The sequence below is a fragment of the Salvelinus sp. IW2-2015 genome, linkage group LG3 (genome assembly GCF_002910315.2).
Source record: "Salvelinus sp. IW2-2015 linkage group LG3, ASM291031v2, whole genome shotgun sequence".
Classification (NCBI taxonomy): domain Eukaryota; kingdom Metazoa; phylum Chordata; class Actinopteri; order Salmoniformes; family Salmonidae; genus Salvelinus; species Salvelinus sp. IW2-2015.
In genome coordinates, this window is record NC_036840.1 from 12,914,926 (window position 1) to 12,937,937 (window position 23,012).

Here is a 23,012-nt window from a genome sequence, read left to right on the forward strand (position 1 = left end):
TGCCAAAACTAGTTTAATGACTCCAACCTAAGTGTATGAAAACTTCCGACTTCAACTGTATTTATACACTACCGTTCAAAAGTTTGGGGTCACTTCGAAATGTCCTTGTTTTTGAAAAGAAAAGCTATTTTTTTGTCCATTAAAATAACATCAAATTGATCAGAAATAGAGTGTAGCATTGTTAATGTTGTAAATCACTATTGTAGCTGGAAACGGCTGACACACACACACACACACACACACACACACACACACACACACACACACACACACACACACACACACACACACACACACACACACACACACACATTACCAAATCACAGCTTTAGTTGCCCTCGCTCACACTCCCAAAGAAGCCAATGCCCCAGATCTTCTTGGTCACACACACTCAGATACACACTTAGACCAATGCCCCACAAAGGGAAAGAAAGGCTCTCTGTTGGGGCTGGGAAAAGTGGTCTGACTCTGCAGTGTAGACAGCATACCATGTGAAACTGGGAGCTGCTGTCCACCTAGCAGAGAGAGTACACAGTGGGCTACAGCTCTCCAGGGAAATATTCTGTATGTAAGAGAAAGCAGCTCAATAGTCTATTTTCCTCTGTCGTCAGATCTGAAAAAGGGAAAGCTTAAAACAATATTGAGGAAGATTTACGGGAATTTTACTCTCCAATTATTTCATCGTAGCGGCAGAAAGGAGACAAGGAACTTTGGAATCATGACCTTCATGGATGGACAGTCAAAAAGGTAATAGAATGGGGTTTTAGAATGTAGGCTGAGGTGAGTTGATGCATGCATGGGAAGCGTGTCTGTTTACTGTTCCATTAAAACCATGGTGAATTATTTCCCAGGGAAGGTCAATCATTATAAACCAAATCCTGAGATTCTACTCATCCATAACATTCCATAGTAAATGCCCTGCGAAAAATAACAAACTCTGGATAGGATAAGTCATGTATATTAGTCTCTTTATTAAGTGACACAGATGTACATTAAACATTGTGTACAATATGACAATGGGCAAAACATATAAAAGGCGCTGTTGTACCATACCAGCAACTTTAGTTGACAATTTGTAAATGTTAATTGAATGTCAAATAAAGATGTTGTCCGTGAGGCTTTTTTGTTTCTCGCTCTGGGTCTGCAAACTACAGGCATATTTCCCCACTGTGTGTTTGTGTGTATTAGATACTTCAAGAGTTACTGTAGATTTACTACAAAACCGGAGTCAAGATATTAATAGTTAAATATGTTTCACTCACACAACCACAATAATGTGTGCATGGTGTAACACAGGATCCTTCATGAGTTACTGTAGATGAACTACAAAACCGGAGTCTGACTTTTTTCATTAAATAAAACTTTAAAATGGGACAAACATGTTTCACGCAGACACACCCGCACACACACCCGCGCACACACACACACACACACACACACCACACACACACACACACACACACACACACCACACACACACACCAACACACCACACACACACCACACAACACACACACACACCACACACACACACACACACACAACAACACAACACAACGCACACACGCACACACACACACACACGCACACACAGGGTTATGTACCAATATAGCTGCAGTCCAGAGAGAAACAAGAGGCATCAGTTATGATGACAGTTAAATTACATATTACAAATGCAAGTGCAGCATACATGAACAAAAGTAATGGTCCTTGTGAGTATTTCTGGATTCTGTGGCTTCAGTGTTTGTGTTTTGGGCATTACAAGCCCTTGCCAGTCCTCACTAAGTACATTTTTTCCCCCTCAAAGTAGTAAAAGTCTACATTTCAAACCACATTTAGTGGTTTTGTGTGGGAGGCATGTCCATGGAGTAAAAATACCCTTTAGCCAGCGGTGTAGTGACATATCACTCCTTTCCTAAAAACTCAAGCCTGTGCTCTTTTCTGTAACTTACTTACATTCACAAAAATGTCATATGAGGAGATAAACACATGGGGTCACTTCAGAACTTCCAATAATGTTATATCCTTAGAGCTGAGCATATGAGGTACATGAATGTAAACTATTTTTAATTGCTGCTTAGTTTGCTTGGTATGTCAATCAATCGTTACGTTTATAAGCTTTGCTCTTGCGTGAAGGAAAGTGACCTGTCTTTAACATACCATAAGGCAGCAGTGGAAATCAATGGGTGCATAAATACCTATATAGTAAAATATCATCAATATGCATGAATAGGATGGTTACCGTCCTCAAAGGGAATATAGGTACATTCTAATAGATCAGTGAGTGAAGTTAATTCAACCTTATTCTACCAGGAAAGTGCTTCAAACTATGTCCTCGTTCATGCTCATAAGAGCTGTACACTCATAATCATTCCCTGGACAACAACAACGCTCAAATCGGTTAACAAAATAACATGTTGTGAGGCTCTTCAGTTCTCAGGTTACTTCAATGTCAGTTTATAATGATTCAAGTTCACTTTATCAGTACCAGCAGTACCAGCCTCAAACTGAGCAGTAATCAATATAGTGTCATATAAAGTAAATGTCATTTTTGGAGGGTATACAAATCCATCTTTGGAGAGTGAGAGCATGTAAGGATTCTCACTGGTAGCCAAGTATGTGACATCAGAAGGAGGCAAAGGGACTAAAACGTCTGTCTCTGCCAAATGTGCCAATGCCAAAAGACATTCGGCTGTCTGCGTTCCCCTTTGCACAGGTCTGTTTTTTGTCTGTTTTGGCCCAGAGACAAAATAGAGGTACATGTATACTGTGAAGTAGCGGAAAAACTATGTCTTGGTTCAGAGGCAATGTAAAACATTGAGTAGGATTACAGTTAAATAGAGCACAATAAAGAGACGGACCTTTGATGCATATAACAGCTCCGTGGGAGTGTGGGAGTTGTTGGGTGAATGTATTTGTGGGTATGAGTGCATGTGAACGTATGTGTTTGACGAATGCTTGTGTATACATGTGCGCGTGTGTGTATTTGAATTAAAAAACGTACGCGTGCTCATTCGTCAACTAGGCCATGTGGCGCGTCGGACTCGTTTGTCAGCATTCATTGGCTCAGAACCTGGTGTGCCGGGTTTCAACCAGGATCCTGTTTCATTCCACAGTAATGTAGGTATCTTCTCCTGCCACACCTCGCATCCTTTCAGAGAAAAAAACGTCGGAGTCATTAGTTACGTCTGTCCACCTGGCATCGGAATGGAGGTTATGCAGAGGAGACAATGAAAGAAGGAAGACAGAGGTGGCGATCCCAGAGTTAGAAAGTGTCTTTCAGCAGTCCCAGTTTCCGGAGCGCATCTCTGCGCGACTCATCCGTCGCTCCCCGTCCAGAGAACTGCACAGTGATCCCTTGGGAGCGGAAGGACGGCTTGGAGACGGCGGACTTCGGCCGGGGCTCCGGGGGAGACGCCACCATCCTGTTGGAGCTAGGGGGAGTGCTGTAGCGGAAAGGTCTGGGGGCTTGAGAAGGCACTGGGGATGAAGCTTTGCTGGGGGACCTCACTAGAGTGTGTGCGAGGATGTCAGGGGTGGTAATGGGGGAGGGTGTGGTGTGGGATGGGGTGACCATTCTGGTCTTCCCCCCGTAGCTGTTGACCTCGTAGGGCATGGTTTCTACTTTGGTTGGGATGGAGGTGGAGGTTGGTGGAGGCATCACTCTGGCTGGGGTGGAGTTGAAAACTGGGGGAGGCATCACTCTGGCTGGGGTGAAGTTGGAGGTTGGGGGAGGCATCTCTCTGGCTGGGGTGGGGGTGGAGACAGGGGGAGGCATCACTCTGGCTGGGGTGAAGTTGGAGGCTGGGGGAGGCATCACTCTGGCTGAGGTGAAGTTGGAGGCTGGGGGAGGCATCACTCTGGCTGAGGTGGATGCTGGGGGAGGTATGGCCCTGTTCTGGATGTCTGGTTGTGGTGGATCAGCCCTGGTTGTGGTAACAGGAGCAGGTTTCATTACCTTAGTCTTACCCCCGTAAGGGTTGAAGTCACTGTGAGAGGTCACTGGGTGGGCCTTACTGCCATGGCTACTGGTGGAGGGAGCAGCAGCAGCAGCCTTCGAGGGGTTCACCACGATGGTCTTCCCGCCGTAGCTGTTAAAGTCCTTGGACGAGACTTCGGGCGGGGGAGAAGCAAGCTTGTTGTCATGGATACTGGCGTGAGAGCTGTTGGTGTTGACTGTTACTGGTGGCAAGGGGCTTGCCTGTCTGGCCACGCCTGGTTTACTCACGGGTGTCAGTGTAGGGGTAGGTGTAGGAACGGGTGTAGGGGTGGCAACCGGAATTGGGGCAGCAGCGGGTTTGGTGTTTGTGCTGCTATTGGGGGTGATTATAAGAGAGAAATCCCCTGACGGGGAGCGGTTTCGGCTCAAGCCCAGTTTGGACAGTGCCTCCATCCGGGACTTATTTGGAGTGGGATCCCTGAAAGACACACTGCGGATGGGAAGGTTTACCTGGACCTTCTGTAGCCCATGGAGTTCCTCTGCCTCCAAAGGGTGGGACGTCCCTGATAGGTTAGCCAGCATCTGAGACTTCCTGTCCTGGAGGTTCACACTGGCCAGCGAATCGCTGTGGTGCTGGTTGCTGCCCATTATCATGCTGATGTTGACGGGGTAATGGTTGGGCTTGGCTGAGGTGGTCGGGCCCTGTTTGATTGGATAATCTGGGGAGGTGGGTGGTCTCTCTATGTTCTCTAAATCAAGGTTCCTATGGTGGTTGGACAGGAGGGAGGAGGAGAGGATGTTGGTGTTCCCCCCGCTCCCCTGGTGCTCGGCGATCTTCTGGGCGATGACGACGGGGGTGGGGACGGAGCCTACAGGCTGGTACAGGGCGTGGCCATAGGGGGCATGGTCTTTTCCAGGAAGGGGCAGGTTGCACTCTGTAGGGAAGTTTTCCATCACCTCGCGCCTCGGTTTGTTATCAAAATGCCTCTCAGGGTTGTTCATTACCATATTCTGGGTGAAATCTGCAAAAAGAAAGTTTGAGATGTAAACTCATCAGTTCTCTATACGTTCTGTATCTTCAAAAGACAAGGTCAATGGCAAGTCTATATCTTCAAAAAACCATTGGGTCAATGGAAAGTCTGAATCATATTTCTTGTAGAATGACTACACAGTGCAAATGTCAATGCTGAGTAATCCGTCATTCTGATGACAGTGATAAAGTCTGATCTCATTTGACTGTAGTAATTCTAATGATCAAAGGGACTGATAATCGTAATCAAATGTAAACAGTACTGTTCAGGGTGGAGCAAGTAGTGTACTGTGCTGTACCTGGCATGGAAGACTTGAACGGTGCCTGTATGGGGTTGACTTGATCAGGCTGTGCTGGGCGAACCAGGTCTATGATGTCCTGGTCCTTGGTGCTGGTGGGTCTGTCCAAGGCTGAGCGGGGTGGTACGGGGCTGGGGGCGGATGCCAGGATGGGGGGTCCTGGTCCATCAAGCTCATCTACTGCTGGGGCAGTCAGAAGGGAGTCGATGGTCTCCTCAAAGAACAGGATACAATCCTGCTCCTCCTGGCTTAAGAACTGAAGCGTCTTATCCTCCTGTAGGGGGCGACACAGAGCACAGGGCAACACAACACACATGAGTTACTTGGATGGGAAGAACCGGCTACAGGGACACACTAGTAGATCATCAAAAACGTAGGTTAAAGGTGCTCTTTGGTTAAGGGGTAATTGGTCATACATGAGTTACTGTTATACAATAATGTATCTTCTATACCATCTCAGGTGCAGTGTATGGAATATACTTCCTGTTGCCCAAAAAAGGTATGTAAAGGATGTAAACAAACACAGATCCTGTTGGTTTAGCCTTTCCCCTCATACTCGAAAGGACTACACACACTACACCGAATGTTGATCTGCCGTTCGTCTGGCGTTCGTTCGGTGCGCCATGTATTAGGGACCACCCGCTGGCGGACATCTGACTGCCAACATTTTTGCACAATTCTTAACTGAGAGACCCTGTGTCCCAATCCATCCAGCTGCCTGCCATCTCTCGTATGTTTGTGTATGCGTATGAGCGACGGTGAGAACACAGGGCTGCTTGTTCGTGCTCTCCCACCTCCCAACGTTCTAAATCCCCCCCACAACCTAGCTCAGAGACCTGGAGGGAGGAGCCTACACCCTCTAGCCCCTCCTACATGGAGACCTCACTGCCTACATGTTACATCGCTACCTGTCCCTCTGTACAGAGCACATGCAGCCACAGAACACAACGGGCATAGGGTATCCAATGATAGGGCTGCTTTGACGGCTGCAGGATGACACTGACTATAGCTTTTCCACTGCTCTCTGGGTTCTGTCTGTCATCTAAATACACACATGTAGGGAGTAGACACACAAACCCAGGAAAGCGCACACAGACACAAATACCTGGCTGACCATGGCCCATTTTTATTGCAACAAGAAAGTAAAAAACAGATGTACCCATACACCTTTCATTGACAATTACCACCACTGTCAATCAGTGACAAACAAAATATTTTTGTTTGCCGTTTCTGGTTACGACCCTGTGCCTGTGATTACTAGGGTAACAGGTTACCATAGCAGCAGGATGCCATCTCGTTGCTAGGCATCACTGTAGGGATGGAGAGATTTTTTACCAGAGGTAAATATTTACCACAACACAGACCTGTTCTATTCAGCCACACATACACACACCAACCATACACACACATGTACGCACGCACCCATGTGCACACTCACACACACGCACCAACACACACACACGCACGCACACACACACCTGCAGACAAACTCAGTTGAAACCAAACACAAAGATCACTGACTTTTGTTGTGTGATGCAGGACCTACAAAACTGCACCTTAACCGGTTTCCCGTAGTCTCCGTGGTGTGTGTGTGTGTGTGTGTGTCATCCCTGAGGCATGCAACAGGATGTAGTGGTTAATCCTGTGTAATTTCTCAGTGACAGTATGACAGAGGGGGGCATGGAGACAGACTTTGCTGTATAAACAGCACAGTCAGGTTTTTTTAAAGTCACACAATGAAAAGCACCTGCTCTCAAACAGAAACAGGTGAATTCTTCAATGCCATGCCCCCCTAACATGGGTGCATAAATTGTGAACAAAGGGAGAAATATTTTGAATTTTTTATTTGAGATACTAAGAGAATAAACCATTAACTGAAAGGGTTTCATACAAGTTATACTCACAAATGGTCTACTGCGGGAGTTTCTATTAGCGACATCATGACCCCCGTTGACCCCGAAATGGAGGTTCGGATTGGCCTGCACTCGGACGTCCATGGTTATCGGGTCAAATGCCAGGCGACTCGTGGGTATCTCATGAAGGGTCAGTGGTTTCCGAGCAGTCCTTGGAGAGAAAGTCCGCGAACGTGTCTGCTCTCACTCTGAATAATCTTTGAATCTCCTCAAACACAGTCTAGAAACAAATAGAGAGAGGAGGAACGGCTTAAAGGAAAGGAGGCCAGCTCAAACAATAACACAGTAGTAATTGTACAGTATAAGACTACTTCCCTGATAGCCTGAACTAAGACTGTACAGTAATAGAATGAATGTAATAATACAGTGGTGTTTTGGTTTACTTTAAAATCAATATCATGTTGTTGACTGTCTAAATAGTCTCAGGGGGAACAGCTGGTGAGAACAGAACACTCCCCCACAGCTCCCCTGGGAAAATGTCTCCCTCATTCCTTCCCTCCCCAAACACTTATTCAGTGTCAATCTATATCATGTAAATACCAAACTCTCAACACAAAGTTTGAACTCCAAGCTGCCACTGACTCAACCATCTCAGCTGAAGTGAAGTATCAAAGTCATTTTGCAACAGGTTGTCATGTTTGCCACTGCTGGTCGCCTCAGGTCGGGGGGAAACACATCCCCAAGTCATAGTCAAGAACAAGGTGGACCTTGTTCAGTAGGTCCCTCGACTAGTGCGTCCTTGTCGTCTGTGATAGTTATTACGCTCTCTATAGCAGGTAGTTATTCCAATATACCTATTACATATAGTCACGTTTTTTTCCCACCAGTCACTCCGTGGGTAGTCATGGCACAGAATCACTGGTACAGAGCTCATAAACTGATAGACGAGTTATTCTGGATCAGGTATGTTAGCGACGAGCAAACAGGCTCCACCAGACAAGCCCTCCTTGTTTAGGACCTTCAAATACACCTACATTGGACGCTCAAAGCTGTTGAGTGATTTGTCAAGGTGACTGCTTTGACACATTCCATTCTCGCCACTGGTTTCGATGTAGCCTATGAATTTAGTCATGATCAAATAAAACCTAAAATGAAGATATTTTGCAGGACTTCATATTCCCAGTCCCAGTATTTTCTATGCAAATATTCTACCCAGTGAGTCCAAAATAGGTTTCCATAGACACAGGGTATGGGAGACACATTTACATTGAATGTACTTTACTTAACTTTCTTAAAAATTGAGAGATGCACTTACCTTTATAATAATCTTAAAATAACCATAGGCTACAGAGAAAACTATCAAAATGTCCCAAAACGCCACTCTGTATACAGGGATGGATTAACAAACTCTTCCCTTTCGTAGAACAAAAACATAAAATCGTCAGCTTTGTTCTCAAAGTTCTCTTCCCTCCCGTCTCCTCGCGGAACAGGCGTGCTTGGCGAACTCCCCGTGCGTAATGTGGCAGGTCTCCTGTTCCAGTGGAGCGTCAAGCGCACAGGACTCCACCCAATACAGCAGCTGAGCAGTAAACTGGAGCTTTCATTCAAGTGCTGGAGACTGCCCACTGACTCATAGAAATGATTAAGAGCGCCTTTCTTTGAGTCCCAGTTAAATATGTAGGCGATTATAGGCTTTTTCACTTAGACATTTAAGCAACCTTGAACTTAACGCATGCACTAACGTGTCACATCTGTAAGGTTCTGCAAACCTTTTGCTACAGACCATATTGCCTTAATAATTATGAGCTAATATCATGCACGAAATGTAATTAATAATACTGTTTAGCCTACAAATTCCGTGTAGCAGCTTTTGCCCTGCCCTGATTGGGACCAACATTTAACAAACCAGACTCTCTAGACTAGAGTTTCATTAGTTTCAGCTTTGGCACAAATGAGGTTGGCACCCAATGCACGACATACCCTGGCCTTGTTAATAACATTTCATTCATAGGCAGGCATGTCTGTTATTTTCATGAATCATTGAGCATCTCTTGTTTTCCCAGCCTAATGAATGACATAATTATTGGAATTCCAAAATCACCATAGCCACACCAAAATTAAAATCCAAGACAATTGGAGGATTGTTATGTAATTTGGTTTACCTGCCAACATTGTGTTTAATTTGAGGACATGTATTTTTTTTGTCATGACTCGGAAGTCTTTGGCTGCAGTTTTTGCTGCTGGCGTTACACTATACGCCACCCATAATCGAAAGAGGGTTCGTCTTTGTAGCTGTGCCATAATGGCTTCTGTGACCGCATAGCAGCACCATTCAGCGCTATCGCCATTTTAAAGTAACATTTATTCTTATTTTGTGTTTGAAAAAAGCGTAAAGCTAATATCGGTGATTTAACGCCACCTGCAGTGCTGGAGCACCCAGTGGCGATCCTCAGAACCTCAGAAAAAAACTCAGAAAATAAATTGTAGACCTCCACAAGTCTGGTTCATCCTTGGGAGCAATTTCCAAATGCCTGAAGGTACCACATTCATCTGTACAAACAATAGTACGCAAGTATAAACACCATGGGACCACGCAGCCGTCCTACCGCTCAGGAAGGAGATGCGTTCTGTCTCCTAGAGATGAACGTGCTTTGGTGCGAAAAGTGCAAATCAATCCCAGAACAACAGCAAAGGACCTTGTGAAGATGCTGGAGGAAACAGGTACAAAAGTATCTATATCCACAGTAAAAATGAGTCCTATATCGACATAACCTGAAAGGCCGCTCAGCAAGGAAGAAGCCACTGCTCCAAAACCGACATAAAAAAGCCAGACTACGGTTTGCAACTGCACATGGGGACAAAGATCGTACTTTTTGGAGAAATGTCCTCTGTCTGATCAAACAAAAATAGAACAGTTTGGCCCTAATGACCATCGTTATGTTTGGAGGAAAAAGGGGGAGGCTTGCAAGCCAAAGAACACCGTCCCAACTGTGAAGCACGGGGGTGGCAGCATCATTTTGTGGGGGGCTTTGCTGACTGGTGCACTTCACAAAATAGATGGCATCATGAGGAAGGACAATTATGTGGATATATTGAAGCAACACCTCAAGACTTGGTCGCAAATGGGTTTTCCAAATGGATAATGACCACAAGCATACTTCCAAAGTTGTGGCAAAATGGCTTAAGGACAACAAAGTCAAGGTATTGGAGTGGCCATCACAAAGCCCTGACCTCAAACCCATTTGTGGGCAGAACTGAAAAAGCGTGTGCGAGCAAGGAGGCCTACAAACCTGACTCAGTTACACCAGCTCTGTCAGGAGGAATAGGCCAAAGTTCACCCAACTTATTGTGGGAAGCTTGTGGAAGGCTACCCAAAACGTTTGACCCAAGTTAAACAATTTAAAGGCAATGTTACCAAATACTAATTGAGTGTATGTAAACTTCTGACCCACTGGGAATGTGATGAAAGAAATAAAAGCTGAAATAAATCATTCTCTCTACTATTATTCTGACATTTCACATTCTTAAAATAAAGTGGTGATCCTAACTGACCTAAAACAGTGAATATTTACTAGGATTTAATGTCAGGAATTGTGAAAAACTGAGTTTAAATGTATTTGGCTAAGGTGTATGTGAACTTTCGACTTCAACTGTATATACAGTACCAGTCAAAAGTTTGGACACACCTACTCATTCAGGGGTTTTTCCTCATTTTTACTATTTTCTACATTGTAGAACAATAGTGAAGATATCAAAACTATGAAATACACATATGGAATCATGCAGTAAACAAAAAGTGTAAAACAAATCAAAATATATTTTAAATTGGAGATTCTTCAAAGTAGCCACCCTTTGCCTTGATGACAGCTTTGCGCAATCTTGGCATTCTCTCAACCAGCTTCACCAGGAATTCAGAATGCAGAATCATCCAACTCAGAATTCCAGTTCGGGAACTCGGGCCTCTTTCTAGAGCTCTGACCTGAAGATCACTGACATCATGATTCAACCTTGTTTTTTCCCCCAGAGTTACCAGTTGTTTTGAAAGCACCATAAATCCTGAGAATGCCAGACTTTGATGACAAGGTTTGCCCACAAGAAGGACCACCGTGCCACCTTCCTGTTCAATTGAGCACAGCACAACGGTGAGTCCTAAAATGTCTTGCATGCTGCTGCATAAATTATGTAATATTCCAGGGAGATATCTATACCGTAGCTAAGAAAGTATTGCTAAGTGTATGTTGTGTAGTAAGCTGTTAGTAGCCCATGTGCCTGACCCTAACAATTTTAGTCCCTTTCCCACCTCATCATTTTGCCTACTGTTCTGACTTCGTAGTGCATGCACAATATTTACATGCTAAAATCGCCACTGATCCCCGCCATCTAGCAGTGGTGTAAAAAGTATTCAAATCTCATACTTGAGTAAAATTAAAAGATACCTTAATAGAAAATTACTCAAGGTAAAGTGAAAGTCACCCAGTAAAATACTACTTGAGTAAAAATCTAAAAGTATTTGGTTTTAAATATACTTAAGTATCAAAAGTAAATGTAGTTGCTAAAATATACTTAAGTATCAAAAGTAAAAGTACATATCATTTAAAATTCCTTGTATTAAGCAAATCAGATGGCACAATTTTCTTGTTTTTTAAATTTATTTTTGGATACTCAGACATCATTTACAAACACAGTATTGTGTTTAGTGAGTCTGCCAGATCAGAGGCAGTAGTGATGACCAGGGATGTTCTCTTGAAGTGTGCGAATTGGACACTTTCCTGTCCTGCTAAGCATTTAAAGTGTAACGAGTACTTTTGGGTGTCAGGGAAAATGTATGGAGTAAAATGTACCACATTTTCTTTAGGAATGTAATGAAGTAAAAGTAAAAGTTGTCAAAATATAAATAGTAAAGTGAAATACAAATACCCCAAAAAACTACTTAAGTAGTACCTCAAAGTATTTTTACTTAAGTACTTTACACCACTGCCATCTAGTGGCCTCAACAAATGAATGCATTTTCTTCAAAACATGTTGGGTTTATGGACTGCCAGTGGCGATTTTAGCATGTCAATATTGGTGATACATGCCAGCAAAGCCACTACACAACACTAAACATTACATGAATTGCACTATAACGGTGACAAACGGTGAACACAAACTGTTAGGTCCTACATAAAGCTGTCCCAACAGCAGAGCTTTATTTTCAGCACCATGGAGTGAATCCTTACCACCGCTACGACTGGCTATCAGCCTTTTCTAGCAGCGAAATAGTTAATTCAGCCTCATTTACTGCCATTTTAAAAACCATATCTGATATGGCTGACTTGTTTAAACAAATGTGGTGTCTACTGACAATTGAGATGTACAAACTATGGCATAAGAGAACGATGAGCGGATAAGAGGCAATCCGTCATTTCGATTAAGACCTTAATGAGCGAGCTAAAACGGTCGTAGTTGTCAATAGGTGTATTGGAGGCGAAGTCAGGTGCAGGAGAGCAGAGTATAATAAACAGGCGCACTTTTATTATAGTTCCAAACATGAGCATTACATAAAACAAACGCGCTCAAAAAAACCGGAACATAAAAGTAAAGCGCCTAAACTAACACCACATAACATGAAAACAATTACACACAAAACATGATGGGAAACAGAGGGTTAAATACAAGTAGCTTGATTGGGAAATGAAAACCAGGTGTGTATGGAAACAAGACAAGACAAATGGATATATGAAAAATGGAGCGGCGATGGCTAGAAAGCCGGTGACGTCGATCGCCGAACGCCGCCCAAACAAGGAGAGGACCGAAGTCGTGACAGTAGTCGTGACAGTAGTCAATATAACTATTTGTTCAGCGCCAGAATTCAGAACATGGGCCGTTCTTACAGTATTCTCCCTGTACAGAAAGTGAGAAACATTGGATGAATAAAGGGGGCATATAAGCAGACAATGAAATCTCTTACAATATTCGATGATGACATTTCTCTAAAACAGGCCATAGGCTACATGTTCACCACCAAGTCAGAACAGTAGGCTAAATTATGGGGAAAGGGGCCACATTTTTAGTGTGAGGCACATGGGCTACTAACAGCTTACTACACAACTTAGTATTACTTTCTTAGCTACAGTATGCATATTTCCCTGGCATATTACATAATTTATGCAGCAGCATACAAGACATTTTTCATACTCACCATTGTGCTGTGCTCACTTGAACAGGAAGGTGGCTCGGCGGTCCTTCTTATGGGCACATTTTTTCATGAAACTTTGTCATCAAAGTCTGGCATTCTCTGGATTTATGGTGCTTTCAAAACAACTGGGAACTTTAAAAAAACAAGGTTGAATCATGATGACGTCAGTGATCTTCAGGTCGGAGCTCTAGAAAGAGGCCCGAGTTCCCGACTTGAATTCCGAGTTGTATGACCGTTCAAAACGTATAGTTCTCAGTTGTCTTGAACTCAATGAAGTCTGAGATTTCCCAGTTTTGAGTTTCCAGTTGTTTTGAACGCGGCAGAAGTCATGCTGAATTGACAGCATGGTCAATGTATTCAACCTTTTCTGGCCCATGGTGTTGCATGTGAATGTTTGTGGTTTTAACCTTGGAAAAGAGACCCTTAAACCCAGACTTGGACCACACACCCTTTCCACCAAATAGCAGGAAAAGAAAATAATTTATCTTCATATGACAAGGATTTGCCAGTAGATTGTCAACGTGATACATGAAGATGACTGCTTGTCTAGCTTGCTAGCTAAGATTTTGAAAGAATGATGTTGACATGATCAGTCCAATCAACGCTACGGTAGATAAAACGTGATTTGACATAATTTTATCTGTGGCCAATGAGGAGCCTTCTTGGATTTGCACTTCTTATGTAAATATATGGCAGCACCCAAGGGGGCTTGAACTTCCTAGCTGTCCCTGTAGATTGTGATGTGACGTAGTGTACCCGTGAGTGACAGAACACTGAGCCAATCACAGCGCAACTAGAGAAGATTACCAACTCCTACGCTCTGTATTTTCCACTGCCCGCCCCTCCACCACAGAAAGCACCGAGCTAGGCTGAAACACCTGCATTTTGGAGCTGCCTTACTCAAGAAAGCAAAAAAGTTTGTATGAGGCTTTATTAATTAACAACATTTATTTTTACATTGTTTGCAAACTGATACTTGACACGTATTAATGCCAAAATAACATGTAAAACAGGCAACAACAAAAATAATATATATATAAAACAGGTGGGGCTGTGCCCCATCTTCCCTGAATGACGGGTCGCCATTGCCAGTGATATAGCTTAAAGCCACTTACAAACCATAGGCAGCCCAATTTCAAGAAGGGGATAATGATCTGATCATTGGCTGATTGCTCCCAACCCATAATAATCCCTACCCAGTTGACTACTTTGTCCATGATGAAAACAAGATATATCCTTCTAGAGCCCTCTTTCTACCTCTATGTCGCCACCTGAAAGACACTCAAGAAGCCATCAATGGCAATGTCCATGCTAAAACTGTTTTTATTCAGAGCATTGAACTATTAAATAACTGAAGACAAGATGGCCGACTGTTATTTTCAACGTAATATACTCACATTTGACGTCATCATGTCATCCAGAAGCATGACAGACAGTGGATGAATATAAAATGTTAAAGGGATAGTTCACCCAAATCACACACTGGTTTCCTTACCCTGTAAGTAGTCTACGGACAAGGTGGGTCCATACTTGCAAACATTTGAAGAAGTTTAAGTTTAAACTTTTTCATTCTCAAAATTCTCATCAGCCAATTAAAATCGTTGACGTAGTTGCAGGTGATAAAACGTTACATGTTAGCTGTTCCCATTGCATAACCTGGAACATTTTGCCCTATGCTAACCTGACCAGGTGGCAGTGATTATTTCCTGTAACAAATTCTGCATCCGCCAATTACAAATGTTGATGTAGTTGGACATGATAAAACACATTTCCATGAGAGCGTCCCATAACAGAAGTCAAATGGCACCATCTGATAATTAAATATACTAAAACACACATGAGATTTCAATTGGATAAATAGCCCACAGTGTGGCGAGCCTGACTGCTGGTAATTTTGCCGTTTGCGGCAAGTTTGAATTCAATCAATCAATCAAATGTATTTATAAAGCCCCTTTTACATCAGCAGATGTCTCAAAGTGCTATACAGAAACCCAGCCTAAAACCCCAAACAGCAAGCTACGCAGATGTAGAAGCACGGTGGCTAGAAAAAACTCAGGAAAGGCAGGAACCTAGGAAGAAACCTAGAGAGGAACCAGGCTCTGTGGTGTGGCGAGTTCTCTTCTGGCTGTGCCGGGTGGAGATTATAAGAGTACATGGCCATTTAAGGCCAGATTGTTCTTTAAGATGTTCAAATGTTCATAGATGACCAGCAGGGTCAAATAATAATCACAGTGGTTGTAGAGGGTGCAACAGATCAGTAAATCAGGAGTAAATGTCAGTTGGCTTTTCATAGCCGATCATTCAGAGGTCGAGACAGCAGGTGCGGTACAGAGAGAGAGAGAGTCGAAAGCAGCAGGTCCGGGACAAGGTAGCGGTGAACAGTTCAGGGTTCCCTAGCCGCAGGCAGAACAGTTGAAACTGGAGCAACAGCACGGCCAGGTGGACTGGGGACAGCCATGAGTCATCAGGCCAGGTAGTCCTGAGGCATGATCCTAGGGCTCAGGTCCTCCGGAAGGGGAGGGAGAATTGGAGGGAGCATACTTAAATTTACACAGGACACCAGATGAGACAGGATAATTACACCAGATATAACAGACTGACCCTAGCACCCCGGCACATACACTATTGCAGCATAGATACTGGAGACCGAGACAGGGGTGGGTTGGGGGACACTGTGGCCCTGTGGCCCTTGGCCCTGTACCCCCAGGCAGGATATAACCCCACCAACTTTGCCAAAGCACAGCCCCCACACCACTAGAGGGATATCAACAGACCAACTTACTATCCTGAGACAAGGCTGAGTATAGCCTAGGATGATCTCCTCCAGCGCACAAGCCCGAGGCAGTTAAAAAATTTTTGTCTGTGACTCAACCCACTCAACCCCTCCTAGAGACGGCATGGAAGAGCACTAGTAAGTCAGTGACTCAGCCCCTGAGAATCCCAGTGGAGAGAGGGGAGACGGCCAGGCAGAGACAGCAAGGGCAGTTCGTCGCTCCAGTGCCTTGCCGTTCACCTTCGCACCCCTGGGCCAGACTACACTCAATCATAGGACCTACTGAAGAGATGAGTCTTCAGTAAAGACTCAGAGTCTGCGTCTCTCACATGGATAGGCAGATCATTCCATAAAAAATTTGCTCAACGGGAGAAAGCCCTGCCTCCAGCTGTTTGCTTAGAAATTCTAGGGACAACAGATACGTAGGAGCAAGCCCATGTAATGCTTTGTAGGTTAGTAGTAAAACCTTGAAATCAGCCCTAGCCTTAACAGAAAGCCAATGTAGAGAGGCTAGCACTGGAGTAATATGATCCAATTTTTTGGTTCTAGTCAGGAATCAAGCAGCCGAGTTAAGCACTAACTGAAGTTTATTTAGTGCATTATCCAGGTAGCCGGAGAGTAGAGCATTGCAGTAGACTAGTCTAGAAGTGACAAAAGCAAAAGCATTTTTGCATCATTTTTGGACAAAAAGTTTCAGATTTTTGCAATGTTACGAAGACGGAAAAAAGCTGTCTTTGAAATATTCTTGATATGTTCGTCCAAAGAGAGATCAGGGTCCAGAGCAACGCCGAGGTCCTGAGGACCTTCAGTTTTATTTGAGACTGTACAACCATCAAGATTAATTGTCAGATTCAACAGCAGATCTCTTTGTTTCTTGGGACCTAGAAACTAGCATCTCTGTTTTGCCCGAGTTTAAAAGTAAAATATTTTCTGCCATCCACTTCCTTATGTCTGAAACACAGGCTCCCAGGGTAGGCACTTTTGGGGCTTCACCATGTTTCATCGAAATGTACAGCTGTGTGTCGTCCGCATAGCAGTGAAAGTTGACATTATGTTTCCGAATGACATCACCAAGAGGTAAAATATATAGTGAAAACAATAGTGGTCCTAAAACGGAGCCTTGAGGAACACCAACATTTACAGTTGATTTGTCAGAGGACAAACCATCCACAGAGACAAACTGATATCGTTCTGAAAGATAAGATCTAAACCAGGCCAGAACGTGTCCGTGTAGACCAATTAGGGTTTCCAATCTCTCCCAAAAAATGTGGTGATCGATGGTATCAAAAGCAGCACTAAGGTCTAGGAGCATGAGGTGTAGAGCCTCGGTCTGACGCCATTAAAAGGTCATTTACCACCTTCACAAGTGCAGTCTCAGTGCTATGATGGGGTCTAAAACCAGACTGAAGTGTTTCATATTTCATTGTTTGTTTTCAGGAAGGCAGTGAGTTGCTGCGCAACAGCTTTTTCAATTTTTTTGAGGGGAATGGGAGATTCGATATAGGCCGATAGTTTTTTATATTTTCTGGGTCAAGGTTTGGCTTTTTCAAGAGAAGCTTTATTACTGCCACTTTTAGGGTGTTTGGTACACATAAGGATAAGGAGCCACTTATTATGTTCAACATAGGAGGGCCAAGCACAGGAAGTAGCTCTTTCAGTAGTTTAGTTGGAATATGGTCCAGTATGCAGCTTGACGGTTTAGAGGCCATGACTATTTTCATGAATGTGTCAAGAGATACAGAATTTAAAAAACTTGAGTGTCTCCATGTATCCTAGGTCCTGGCAGTTCTGTGCAGACTCAGGACAATTGGGCTTCGGAAAGATATGCAGATTCAAAGTGGAGTCCATAATTTGCTTTCTAATGATCATGATCTTTTCATCGAAGAAGTTCATGAATTTATCACTGCTGAAGTGAAAGATATCCTCTCTTGTTGAATGCTGCTTTTTAGTTAGCTTTGCCACAGTATCAAATATACATTTGGGATTGTTCTTAGCCTCATTTAACATAGTAAATTCATCAGGCTTGAGCCATGTTCCAGTCAGGCCAATCACATCAAGATTATGATCAGTGATTAGTTCATTGACTATGACTGCTTTGGAAGTGAGGGATCTAACATTAAGTAACCCTATTTTGAGATATCACAATCTCTTTCAATAATGACAGGCCTTTATTCCAGTGAGATTGCTAAGGCGAACACCGCCATGTTTTGTTTTGCTCAACCTAGATCGAGGCACAGACACTGTCTCAATGGGGATAGCTGAGCTGACTACACTGACTGTGCTAGTGGCAGACTCAACTAAACTGGCAGGCTGGCTAAAAGCCTGCTGCCTGGCCTGCACCCTCTCTCATTGTGGAGCTAGAGGAGTTAGAGCCCTGTCTATGTTCATAGATAAGATGAGAGCACCCCTCCAGCTAGGATGGAGTCCGTCACTCCTCAGCAGACCAGACTTGGTCCTGTTTGTGGGTGAGTCCCAGAAAGAGGGCCAATTATCTACAAATTCTATCATCTTTTGGGAGGGACAGAAAACAGTTTTCAACCAGCGATTGAGTTGTGAGACTGCTGTAGAGCTCATCACTCCCCCTAACTGGGATGGGGCCAGAGACAATTACTCGATGCCGACACATCTTTCTAGCTGATTTACACGTTGAAGCTATGTTGCGTTTGGTGACCCCTGACTGTTTCATTCTAACTTCTTGGTGCCGACGTGGATAACAATATCTCTACACTTGCCAGTTCTAGCCTTAGCCAGCACCATCGTCAGATTAGCCTTTTTGTCTGTAGCCCTGCCCCCTGGTAAACAGTGTATGATCGCTGTATGATTATTTTTACGTGTAATATTGCGGGTAATGGAGTCGCCAATGACTAGGGTTTTCAATTTGTCAGAGCTAATGGTGGGAGGCTTCGGCGGCTCAAACCCCGTAACGGGTGGAGGAGAGACCTGGGAAGGCTTGGCCTCTGGCCGACTCATTGCTTAATGGGGAGAACCGGTTAAAAGTTTCTGTCGGCTGAATAAACGACAAGGTTGAGTATGCCGACAGCATTTCTTTCCAGAAACCTGGAGAAAATTGTACGGCTGCGGGGACTGTGCGGGGACTGTGCGGGGGGGCATTTATACTACTATCTATACTTACTGGTAGCACAGACGCTGTTTCATCCTTTCCTACACTTAAAATTGCCCTTGCCTAACGATTGCATCTGAAGCTGTGCTTGCAACACGGCTTCCTCACAATAAGGCGATAGTTCTCCTGTATATTATGAGTACAGCGACTGCAATTAGATGGCATAGTGTTAATGTTACTAAACTCAGCAAAAAAAAGAAACGTCCCTTTTTCAGGACCCTGTCTTTAAAAGATAATTCGTAAAAATCCAAATAACTTCACAGATCTTCATTGTAAAGGGTTTAAACACTGTTTCCCATGCTTGCTCAATGAACCATAAACAATTAATGAACATGCACCTGTGGAACGGTCATTAAGACACTAACAGCTTACAGACGGTAGGCAATTAAGGTCACAATTATGAAAACTTAGGACACTAAATAGGCCTTTCTACTGACTCTGAAAAACACCAAAAGAAAGATGCCCAGGGTCCCTGCTCATCTGCGCGAACGTGCCTTAGGCATGCTGCATGGAAGCATGAGGACTGCAGATGTGGCCAGGGCAATAAATTGCAATGTCCGTACTGTAAGATGCCTAAGACAGCGCTACAGGGAGACAGGACGGACAGCTGATCGTCCTCGCAGTGGCAGACCACGTGTAACAACACCTGCACAGGATCGGTACATCCGAACATCACGGGACAGGTACAGGATGCGGGACAGGTACAGAATGGCAACAACTGCCCGAGTTACACCAGGAATACACAATCCCTCCATCAGTGCTCAGACTGTCTGCAATAGGCTGAGAGAGGCTGGACTGAGGGCTTGTAGGCCTGTTGTAAGGCAGGTCCTCACCAGACATCACCGGCAACAACTTCGCCTATGGGCACAAACCCACACCGTCGCTGGACCAGACAGGACTGACAAAAAGTGCTCTTCACTGACGAGTCGSGGTTTTGTCTCACCAGGGGTGATGGTCGGATTCGCGTTTAACGTCGAAGGAATGAGCGTTACACCAAGGCCTGTACTCTGGAGCGAGATCGATTTGGAGGTGGAGGGTCCGTCATGGTCTGAGGCGGTGTGTCACAGCATCATCGGACTGAGCTTGTTGTCATTGCAGGCAATCTCAACGCTGTGCGTTACAGGGAAGACATTCTCCTCCCTCATGTAGTACTCTTCCTGCAGGCTCATCCTAACATGACCCTCCAGCATGACAATGCCACAAGCCATACTGCTCGTTCTGTGCGTGATTTCCTGCAAGACAGGAATGTCAGTGTTCTGCCATGGCCAGCAAAGAGCCCGGATCTCAATCCCATTGAGCACGTCTGGGACCTGTTGGATCGGAGGGTGAGGGCTAGGGCCATTCCCCCCAGAAATGTCCGGGAGCTTGCAGGTGCCTTGGTGGAAGAGTGGGGTAACATCTCACAGCAAGAACTGGCAAATCAGTGCAGTCCATGAGGAGGAGATGCACTGTAGTACTTAATGCAGCTGGTGGCCACACCAGATACTGACTGTTACTTTTGATTTTGACCCCCCCTTTGTTCAGGAACACATTTATTCAATTTCTGTTAGTCACATGTCTGTGGAACTTGTTCAGTTTGTCTCAGTTGTTGAATCTTGTTATGTTCATACTAATATTTACACATGTTAAGTTTACTGAAAATAAACACAGTTAACAGTGAGAGGATGTTTCTTTTTTTGCTGAGTTTACTTGAATGAAAAAAGTAGAGCAAGGAAAAGACGTTGGTAAAATTTTATAAAAGTAAAAACAATTTGGCAGCTAGCCAAGTAGCAACAAACAGCATAACAGCACTGAGACAAGTCCGGAAGTTGAGATGTAAGTTTTTCCATGTGTTACTAAGGGAAATTCAGCCTACACATTGAAAATGAAGACTAAAATAGCCTACATGTATCTTTCTTATAGTACTGCATCTTTCTTCAGCCTTGTAGACAATCACACTGCTGGCTAATAATCAAGTTTATTAGGCATACATACAGTTTCCAATTTTTTTTAAAGTTACAACCTTATTCCCCCCAAAAATGTCCTCATCAATCTACACACAATAACCCATAATGACAAAGCAAAAACAGTTTTTTAAATATTTTTTGGCAATTGTATAAACAATTAAAAACGGATTAGTATTCAGACCTTTTGCTATGAGACTCGAAATTGAGCTCAGGTTCATCCTGTTTCTATTAATCATCCTTGAGATGTTTCTACAACTTGATTGGAGTCCACCTGTGGTAAATTCAATTGATTGGACATAATATGGAAAGGCACACACCTGTGTATATAAGGTCCCACATCTGACAGTGCATGTCAGAGCAGAAACTAAGACATGAGGCTGAAGGAATTGTCCGTAGAGTGCCGAGACAGCATTGTGTCGAGGCACAGATCTGGGGAAAGGTGCCAAAAAAATGTCTGCAGCGTTGAATGTCCCCAAGAACAAGGCCACCCGGCCAAACTGAGCAATCGTGGGAGAAGGGCCTTGCTCAGGGAGGTGACCAAGAACCTGGTGGTCACTCTGAAAGAGCTCCAGAGTTCCTCTGTGGAGATGGGAGAACCTTCTAGAAGGACAACCATCTCTGCAGCACTCCATCAATCAGCCCTTTATTGTAGAGTGGCCAGACGGAAGCAACTCCTCAGTAAAAGGCACATGACAGCCCACTTGGAGTTTGCCAAAAGGCACCTAAAGGACTCTCAGACCATGAGAAACAAGATTCTCTGGTCTGATGAAACCAAGATCGATCTCTTTGGCCTGAATGCCAAGCGTCAAGTCTGGAGGAAACCTGGCACCATCCGTAAGGTAAAGCATGGTGGTGGCAGGAAACTAGTCAGGATCGAGGGAAAGATAAACAGAGCAAAGTACAGAGAGATCCTTGATGAAAACCTTTTTTTTTTTAAAGGTTTTCATTTTTTTCATTTTTTTTTCTCTATTTGTAAGTCGCTCTGGATAAGAGCGTCTGCTAAATGACTTAAATGTAAAAATGTAAAAAACCTGCTCCAGAGCACTCAGGACCTCAGACTGGGAGCGAAGGTTCACCTTCCAACAGGACAACGACCCTAAGTACACAGCCAAGACAACACGGGAGTGGCTTTGGGACAAGTCTCTGAATGTCCTTGAGTGTCCTATGCATTAAAATCATCCACTTTGTCACATATGTGTTATTTGAATCGAACTTCGACGACCAGCAGTGAACATTTTTTTCCTTCCAGAGATACTTTGGGATTTTGGTAATGAGTAATGGTAATGCCCTTTAACTGCTTGCAGTTTGAAGGAAGTTGTTAACTAGCGCTAGCGCAATCCTGAAGTATCCCTTTAACAACAAAGCTTGACATGAGGGGGCCTCAAACCTTTTAAGGAGAAAAAGTCTAAACGTAAACTTTTTTTGTATGTTCTCGGTATGTTAGTTTCCCTGGCACCATTTCCACATGGTAACGTTTTAGCATTTGTGGCACAAATCCCGTCCAAGACATGGGACCAATATTAGCATTTTTTTACGCATCATGTCCAAATCATCCAAAACTATATCAAATGTATTGTGAAGCTCAACAGTCACTTATAGATGATTTGAACATGATGCACAAACAATTATAATATCGGTCTCATGACTTGAATGGGAAAGCATGTCATACTTTGTCCATAAACTGGTTACAGGGAAGGAAACCCAATATGATATTTAGTAATTTGTGTGAATTATCCCCTTAATAGCTTTGGCTGTGAGGGATGAAAAAATAAATTGGCATCTGCAACAATTATTTGAATAATTCAATGGGTGTTTTGTGCACAAAGGTGATGATTAAAGTGTCTTATTAGGAATTTTCAAATTTGACTTCTC

General features: G+C 43.8%; 1 protein-coding gene across 1 annotated transcript; it reads right to left on the reverse strand.

Moving 5' to 3' along the window:
- Positions 1-951: 951 nt before the first annotated feature.
- Positions 952-8,697, reverse strand: LOC111950993 (uncharacterized). The gene is made up of 4 exons (XM_023968946.2): positions 8,438-8,697; positions 7,174-7,402; positions 5,270-5,543; positions 952-4,962 (listed from the first exon to the last, which is right to left on the reverse strand). Exons 2-4 carry the CDS (start codon positions 7,264-7,266, stop codon positions 3,266-3,268), a joined length of 2,064 nt encoding a protein of 687 aa, XP_023824714.1. The 5' UTR covers positions 7,267-7,402; positions 8,438-8,697; the 3' UTR covers positions 952-3,265.
- Between the last annotated feature and the right edge of the window lie 14,315 nt (positions 8,698-23,012).

Bases quoted from the DNA above. Each gene is read 5' to 3' on its own strand.
- LOC111950993 (XM_023968946.2), bottom strand. From the start codon at position 7,266: ATGGACGTCCGAGTGCAGGCCAATCCGAACCTCCATTTCGGGGTCAAC. The intron at 5,544-7,173 runs GTGAGTATAACT...CGCCCCCTACAG, and splicing joins ACTCCCGCAGTAGACCATTT to GAGGATAAGACGCTTCAGTT. The intron at 4,963-5,269 runs GTACAGCACAGT...TTCTTTTTGCAG, and splicing joins GTTCAAGTCTTCCATGCCAG to ATTTCACCCAGAATATGGTA.